The 8,753-nt window shown below is 51.6% G+C and overlaps 1 protein-coding gene across 1 annotated transcript; it reads right to left on the minus strand.

Moving 5' to 3' along the window:
- Positions 1–7,900: 7,900 nt before the first annotated feature.
- On the minus strand, positions 7,901–8,476 carry LOC108502833 (zinc finger protein 239-like). Its single transcript, XM_017826190.1, has one exon. It carries the CDS (start codon positions 8,474–8,476, stop codon positions 7,901–7,903), a length of 576 nt encoding a protein of 191 aa, XP_017681679.1.
- Between the last annotated feature and the right edge of the window lie 277 nt (positions 8,477–8,753).

The following is an 8,753-nucleotide window of genomic DNA, read 5'->3' on the forward strand; positions in this document are numbered from 1 at the left end:
AGCCCATCAGTGCTGCAGCTGCTCCTCCTGTGGCAACCTGAGCCCATCAGTGCTGCAGATCCTGCTCCTGTGACAACCTGAGCCCATCAGTGCTGCAGATCCTGCTCCTGTGACAACCTGAGCCCATCAGTGCTGCAGATCCTGCTCCTGTGACAACCTGAGCCCATCAGTGCTGCAGATCCTGCTCCTGCTGGGGCTGGATGTGGGAGCCTGGAGCAGGAATGACCCTCCTGCACTGCAGGGCTGCTCCCGTTGCTCTGACAAGTCACTGCCTGGACTTCTCTGCTATTTTGGGGGGGCTTTCCATCACTTTTCACAGGTTCCACTCCCTTGGGTTTGCTCTGCAGAGCCCCCACGGGATGGCACACCCATCCTGCTCCATGCCATGCCTTACCTCGGCCCTTCCCACGTGCCTTGGGGGATAATCTTTAAGTGACCCATCCAAAAAAAGCCTGGTTGTTATGCAGGAGCACCAGAAGTGCTTCTAGAATTAGCAGCTACTCCAGGTTGCCCTGTTCATTTTGAAATGTGCCACTTCAGAGCCCTTCAAGGGCTTGATTTGGGAAGTAAATGGGATTCAGAGCAGGTGAAATGTTAAGTAATTACAAATTATTGGAACACTTCATGTTATGAAAGCCCTTCAAATAATTTTAAATTGCTTTGTACTAATTGTGATCAGTGCTCCATTCATTTCCAAAACCCTCTTCAAACCACGAGCCGTGGGATATTTTGGGAGCTGGAACCCAGAGCTCGGCTTTTTGGAAAAAAAAAAAAAAAAGAAAAAAGAAAATCCACACAAAATTTCTTTTTGGAATGATACACTCCTGAAAAAGGATCTGAAAAACGCTCTTACCAGTTGCATTTCCCAGGTTCTTCCATATTGCCTGGAGCAGCATTCCAAAAACAGCATTTCATGTTGGATTTAGGAAGAAATTCTTCCCTGTGAGGGTCATGAGGGACTGGAATGGAATTCCCAGAGAAGCTGTGGCTGCCCCTGGATCCCTGGAATTGTCCAAGACCAGGTTGGACAGGGCTTGGAGCAACCTGGGCTAGTGGAAGGTGTCCCTGCCCATGGCAGGGGTGGCACAGGATGGTTTTTTAAGGTCTTTTCCTACACAAACCATTCCAGGATTCTGGGATTCTGTCCACCTAAAAAAAAAAAACAAAGGGAAAATGCAGCTTTTTTGTAGGGTTTTGCTGTGTTTTGAGAATGGCAAGAGATGAAAAGCCTGGAAAATCCCAGTGCTTCTGGCTCCTCATCCTGCTTCTCCCATCCCAGCTTCTTCCTGATGATCTTTTCAGTTCCCAGCTCTCCAGGTCTGACTGTCCACCCTTATCCACCTTATCCTTATCCAGCCCCACGGTGTCCCTGGGATATTGTTCTTCTCCAGAAGGCTTTAGAGTAACAAGTTCTTATTTCCCTGTTTAACAGCCAAGGTCTGGCACAGGTAACAGAGGCATTTCCCCCCTTTCCCATGGTTTTATCCCCTTTTCCTTGTGGTTTTTTTTGTGACACAGCATCCAAGGTGTTACTCATGTCCTGGCCTTTGCTTGAGTGAGAAAGCATCTTCCCACGTCCGCAGGCAACATTCCTGGGAATCACAGCCTCCCTGCACCTGGAGAACCCTCCTCTCCCTCCTGCTGCTGCTCCTCCTGGTGCCTGTGCAGCTCATCATCCTCTCCTTTCCCCGGGAAGACGCTGGGGGGTTATGGAGTCGAGGGTTTGAAGCACCAGACAAAGTCAACAACAGCTCCTCAGGGTCTCCCTGGGGAGTCTCAGCTCCAAGGCCTGAGCTCCTGGGTCTGTCTGTGCCCTCCCTGGGGCTGGAGGGGACCCCAACCCCTCTGCTCCTCTTTGGGAGGGGGGTCTGGGGGGCTGCAAGAGGTTCATCCTGCTGAGACCATAAATGTGGTGAGACCATAAATGAACTGGATGATTGTCCCATGATCTGTACCCAGAACAATTCTTACAATTCTTACAGCGATCCCAGACCGGTTTGGGTTGGGAGGGACCTTAAAGATCATCTTGTTCCACCTCCTGCCATGGGCAGGGACACCTTCCACTATCCCAAGTCGCTCCAAGCCCCATCCAGCCTGGCCTTGGACAAGCTGCAGAGGGGTGACTGCACTTAGAACACCTCCTCACCTCCAACCACCCCCTCCCCAGGTCCCGAAACACCCTTCCCTGCTGGGAGTCGAGGGGAGGGGCCTTCATGGTTATTATCACCTCAGTTCTGGGATTCTCACCTCAGTTCTGGGATTCTGGGAAATGCCTCCCTCAGAAATCCAGCAGCAGGGGGATTCTGGCACAGCCACACCCAGATCCTGCCACCCTTGCCCTTCCTGGCAGCAGTGGGGGATGTTTGTCCCCTCCTCTTCCCAGTCAGACATTCCCACAAGTCTTGCAAGGGATTTATCTCCAAGCCACCATCTGCACCCCCAAGTGGGGGTTGAATAATCCCCACTTTAGAAAAGCTCATGGAAGAGCTTGCCAGCCTTGCTGCCTTAAGAAACCAGGCTGCAAAACGTGGAGGAAAAGCAGCTTAAAATCAAAAAAAAAAAAAAAAAAGAAAGAAAAAAGAAAAAGGCCTAATTTACTAATTACAACAGCAATAAAACTCAGCCATTAAAAAAGCAGTTAAAGCTGCAAACCAACAACTGCTTCCACAGTTCTCCCCAACAGCCTTTACAAGGCCCAAGTTCTCCAAAGCCATGAAAATGAATAGCTCAGGATATCATAAATTTTATGCTGCTCCCAGAGCAAACCTGCACACAGTATTCCAGAAAATGCATATTTCATCCCCCTCAGCAGCTCCCATGCAGACTCCAGGCATTCTTTGCAGGGTAATTTTATAATGTGCACACAACTCAAAGCCTCTTTGTAAAAGAAACATAAAAATGATGCATGTGCATATTAAAGACTCGTATTTATCAGTCTCAAATGTAAGTTCACGTACGTGCTTAATGTTCCCATAAATCAGCAGCTCTCCCTGTTAAACCATATATGAGAGTGTGTTATGGAGAAAAGCTATTTATGAACACTGGAGCCAGTAATCCAAGAGCTGTTTGAGAAAATGTTTGTGAAGAAAAGATTTCCTATCCGAAGGAATTACTCAGAGGATACATCACGAAGGGAAAATCAAAATAAAACCCCGTCAATTAAAAAAGAGGCGAGGACTTGTGGCTCGAGGAGTGGCAGGAGGGGGAAGTGTTTATTTGGGGTTTAATTAAAGCAGTGCCCTTAGATAATCACAGGCCTCAGGTGGGTGTTTGGGTCTTTGAGGACTCTCTGTAAAGTCTGGACTAAAGACAACAAACTCTGTCCCAAGGGGGGAAGGGAATGAGAGGAGCTTTAAGGTCCCTCCCAACCCAAACTATATTAAATAGTGATTATATGAAAAGTAGTCTTGATGATGTTTTAACAAATGGGTTGGAAGGGACCTTAAAGATCATCTCGTTCCTTTCCCTGTTTGCACAGAGTTTGGTGTCTTTAATCCAGATTTTATGGAGGATCCATGGGCAGGGACACCTCCCACTGCCCCAGGTTGCTCCAAGCCCTGTCCCACCTGGCCTTGGACACTTCCAGGGATCCAGGGGCAGCCACAGCTCCTCTGGGCAACCTGTGCCAGGGCCTTTTGCTCGTGTCAAAAATTGGTATTTCTTACGTAAAATAAACCCCCAAAAATAAACCCCATGAAAATACAGGACCTGGTGCTTCTTCCTGGGGCAAATTGTGGCTTCCATCCCCATGTGGGCCACTCATTAAGGGTTGGACTCGATGATCCTTGGGGGTCCCTTCCCACTCAGAACACTCTGAGGAAGAGGAGGAAGATGCAGCAGCACGTCCACCTTGGGCCACCCTTTGCTACCAAGAATCCACTTCCTGCTCCTCTCAGGGGCCAAGAAGGTCTCCAGCTGTGGTGAGAAGAGGAGCCACATCTCCCTTCATCCCCATCCCAGCTCCAGGCACAGGCCAGGGCGATTTTGGGGCTCCCAGGGAAGAGCAGCCCCCACAATCTCCACCTCAGCCTCCTGCTGATGTTCTGTGCCTGCGTGGCCCCCACGTGTGGCCCCAGCTCATTAATATTAAAATTGGCTCATACACAGTTCACCCACAATTCAGGCTTCAATAAGGTTCCTACTGCTCCTTCCCAGCCCCTGCCACACTCTGAATTCCTGCCTGGCTGAGATCTGTTCCCCTGCTCCCTCCCAGCCCTGCCATTCCACAGAGAGATAAGATCCAGATCTGCTGTACTCTGCTGATCCTCTGTCAGAAATGCACCTTGTCAGGCCAGCATTTGATATTCTTTTGCCATTTCTATAGGGGAGGGGGGGGGAAGCCCTTTAACAAAATAAAAAAATAAAAAAAAAATCACATTTCCCCCCTTTTTGTTCTGTAATGACACAAACAGTAAAACGTTCAGATTCCATCAGGGAATGGAAAAGCCCCAGGGAGAAAAGACACCGACAAAAGCTTCATTTGGAGGTAAAATTGCTGGAGCTGGGGGCACTGCACATTCCTGCTGAGGGGGGGCTTTTTTTCCCTGCTTGCCTTTCATCCCTCGGAATGTTAATACATTTTACAATGGGATGTTTAAAAGGGCTGCAGAGAAATGGGGTTTTATCCTCTCTAATGTCTCCCAGAAATCTCCAAGCAATTTACAACTGTGAATAATATCCGAGGAGTTTGGTGGGAGCGGGATGCTGACTCCAGCTGCAGCTCACAGCCCGTTAGGAAATCACTTTTAATCAGGATACTTTGGGTAAAACAGGTCTGTGTACGTGTTTTGTTTTCCCCTAAAGCTGCCTGATATTTTTTACACTTGCCTCAGTAACTGCTGGAGAAAGAGGGAAGGGGGAAGGCTGAAGGAATTGTGTCCTTAGCAGGATGATGTTGGAGGCAGGATAAGGAAGTGCCAGGTCAGACACTGGGGATGAGGACACTCCATGAACAGGTTTTTGGCACCTGCAGTGCCCTCAAAGCCAGAAATGGGATGTCTGGAAGGGGTGTGGGACTCCTCACTGGAGTCAGGAGATAACCAGCACCCAGTTAGAAAGTGGGAGAGTCATAGAATCATGGAATCGTAGAAGGGTTTGGGTTGGAAGAGACCTAAAACATTTAGTTCCACCCCCCTGCCGTGGGCAGGGACACCTTGCACTGGACCAGGCTGCTGAGCCCCGCTCACAGAATCCCACAATCCCAGGATATGCTGAGCTGGAAGGGACCCACCAGGACCATCCAGTCCAACCCTCAGCCCTGCACAGGAACATCCCCAAGAGTCACCCCCTGTGCCCCAGAGGATCATCCAAACCCTCCTGGAGCTCTGGCAGCCTGGGGCTGTGCCCACTGCCCTGGGGAGCCTGGTCAGTGCCCAACCATCCTCATTCCACGTGACCTGGAATGTTCCCAGGAATGGATCATCCACCACCTCTCTGGGCAACCTGTGCAGGGTTTGAAACAGCCCCTGTAGGAAATGGTCTTCCTGACCATGGGGTCATCAGGGCACCAGCTGAGGGGGAGCACTGCCGGGTTTGCTGGTGTGGGGGTGAGTGTTGAACAGGGGCTCCTCACCCCACAGCTCCAGGGCCAGCCCTTGGCACTGAAATCCCCACCTTCAACCCCTCTCCTGCCTTTCCAGATGAGGGGACGTGGCAAACAAACAGCTGGGTGTGCAGCCAGGGAAATCTGAAATCTGGGATAACAGAAGGGGAGTCACTGGGAGAGCTGGAGAACACCACTCTGAGTGTGCAGAGGGAGGGTGAGGAAAGGCACCGTGTACAACCCCAACACCACTGTGTACAACCCCAAAACCACTGTGTACAACCCCAACACCACTGTGTACAACCCCAACACCACTGTGTACAACCCCAACACCACTGTGTACAACCCCAACACCACCATGTACAACCCCAACACTGTGTACAACCCCCCCACCACCATGTACAACCCCAACCCCACTGTGGTTCCACCTCCCTGGCACTTCTTGTCCTGTAAAATCATTGTGTGGGGCCCTTTTTCCATTTGCATCCGGCCACAAGAAAGCTGCTGGATTTCACTCCCAAATCTACATCTTATCCAAGAGTTTTCCCGTGCCACGGATGGCCGGGGGAACGTCGGGCACAGGAGGGTCCTGCTCATGGAGGCACAGCAGCCAGGAGCTCCTTGGTCTCCTTCCAAGGCCACTGTGCAGGTTTGGGCTGCAAGGAATTTTGGTCCTGGCTTGTCAGAAGACTTCCTGCATGGAGCAGGAGCAGGAGCACCCTGAGGATGAGGACATGTAGGGCTGAAACAGGAACTACACCAGGATGTCCTGAACGGAGTCTGGACTGGCACAGAGCTCCTTGAGGAGACCACCACCACTGTCCCAACCCAGGGGCACCTCTGGCAGCCCAAGCTCAGCTGCTTTTGGGAGAATGAAGTCCACTAACCACCCCCTGGAGCCAAGAAGGGACCACAAGGGGAGCAACAGCCTCCACTGGTATTTGCTCCAGCAGCTTTACAAGCACAAACCCTCCTGAGCCTGTTCACCTCATTCCAACCCAGACTCTGGCTCTAATTAGTCTTTAGGAGACCAAGAGGTCATTTGACCATCCAGCCTGGAGAGAAGAGCACCCCAGGCTCCCCCAGCATATCCACTGAGATATTGCAGTGCTGGCAGCTCTGGCTTCAAAGCAGCTTCTTTTTCTTCTGCGTCTCGAGCTGGAGATTTAAACCTTCTCAGTGCTGCTCAACTTTTTCATGTGTATCAATGGATTTGTTCACAAACAAAGCAGGGATCGATCAGTGCAATAATAAAGTATTGATCAGGTGCCAGTAACCAATGAACCTGCAAAGCAGTGAGGAACACAGATCACACCCCTGGGGCACTCCCAGTTACTGCTCACTCAGTGCCACGCTCCTGGAGGGGCAGGAGGGCAGGGAGGAGCATTCCATAGCTCCACGTCTTTGCAAGGCACTGCAGCAGCCACTGCTCCATGAGCTGGTTCCTCTGGGCACCAAACTGCCCTCAGAGGGCTCTGCATCACTGCCAGCCCCTCCCAGCCTCTTCCAAGCTGCAAAATTCCAAGTTTCTGGCTGGAATGTCTCTCTGAAATGTCGACAGGGAGAAATACTCTGTTGCAGCTGCCTGTGCAGTGCGTATTTCCCTTCCCTTCTCATTTCCCTTCCCATTTCCCTTCCCAGGAATCCCTCAGCTGACACGTTGGAGGGCTCTGTGTGTGGTTTCCCAGCAGGATCACCTGCAGCTTTGCCATCCTAGGCTGAAACCTGGGCTTTTGCTGTCAGCTTCCCTGCTCCAAACAGGAAGTTTGTGTCAGGGTTCCCAAGGGAAGAGAGACATCAAGTCTGGCACTGCTTTGGTTCCAGTAATGCTGCCGTGGGCAGGGACACCTTCCACTCGAGCAGGTTGCTCAGAGCCCTCACCTGGAATGTTCCAGGAATGGATCATCCCCCAGCAGCACAGGCTGTACCTGCAGTAACAGGCACAAGGACAACAGTGCGAGAGCTGCACTGGGACAGGGTGAAGATGGAATGGGAAAGTTTCCAACCACGAGGCTCCTGAGCCCTTCTGGAGGGTAAAACTCCCTTCCAGCGTGAGCACAGTGCAGAGGATCCTGCCCTTGGCCCACCACAATCCATCTGTGCTCCAGAGGGACCCTATTCCCTGTGATCCCTGCCCTGAAAGCCAAACCTCACAAGCTTTCTGTCCCGGGAAACAGGGATGCTGTCCCCTGGTCACCCCTCCCCTGCCATTACTGGCTTGCCCCCCCCAAACCCGNTCCCAATGTGGGAAGACATCACTCCTCCAGTGGGTGATGGAGTTGGAGCAGCAGACAAAGCTCTTCCCACAGTCGAGGCACCTTTAGGGCTTCCCTTACTGGTGGGTCCGTTGGTGTGAGGTCAAGGCAGAGCTCTGGCTGAAGCTCTTCCCACACTCCCCACACTTGTAGGGCCTCTCCCCCCACTGTGGATGCGCCGGTGGGTGACGAGGTGGGAGCTCTGGTTGAAGCCCTTCCCACAGTGGGTGCAGCGGAAGGGTCTCTCTTCTGTGTGTGTCCGCTCATGCAGGAGGAGATTCCCACTGGTCTGAAACCTCTTCCCACATTCCAAGCACTTGTAGGGCCGTTCTCCGGTGTGGATGATCTGGTGGGTGAGGAGGTGGGAGCTCTGGCGGAAGCTCTTCCCACACTCCCCACACGTGTAGGGCCGTTCTCCCGTGTGGATGTGCTGGTGGGCGAGGAGAGCAAAGCTCTTGATGAAGCTCTTCCCACATTCCAAGCACTTGAAGGGCTTCTTCCTGGTGGGAGGCTGCTCAGGGACCACCAGTTTGGAGCTCCGGCTCAAGCTCTGGCTGCCTTCCTGGCACAGGGTGGGTCTTTCCTCCTCAGAGCACCCTGGGCTGGCTTTGGAGACCCTCCTCCTGGGGTACTGTGACAGACAGATAACATACAAATGCCAAAAATTATGTTTCGCCATTGTTCCTGCCTGTCAAAAACTTCCTACCGAAACTTCTGTGTCAGTTTTTCACCAGAAGTTCTCACCAAAGTTTCCTACTGGAGTTTTCCTGCCAAAAGATCCTGGTATTGTTCATCCTTATCATATTTGCGGACATCTGAACAGGGCTATGTGCCAAAACACCACAAACTACCTCCTTTGAACACTATAAAAGCTGAAGAGAAATTTGGGAAGATCAGGGAAAGAGGAGTGGGAAAGACAATTGGCTTTACCAGCTGAGAGATTCCCCCCCCCCCCT

The sequence above is a fragment of the Lepidothrix coronata genome, unplaced genomic scaffold, assembly GCF_001604755.1.
Source record: "Lepidothrix coronata isolate B3197 unplaced genomic scaffold, Lepidothrix_coronata-1.0 Scaffold125, whole genome shotgun sequence".
Lineage (NCBI taxonomy): Eukaryota > Metazoa > Chordata > Aves > Passeriformes > Pipridae > Lepidothrix > Lepidothrix coronata.

Excerpts from the sequence above, each read along its gene's own strand:
- LOC108502833 (XM_017826190.1), bottom strand. The coding sequence starts at position 8,476 with ATGGCGAAACATAATTTTTGGCATTTGTATGTTATCTGTCTGTCACAG.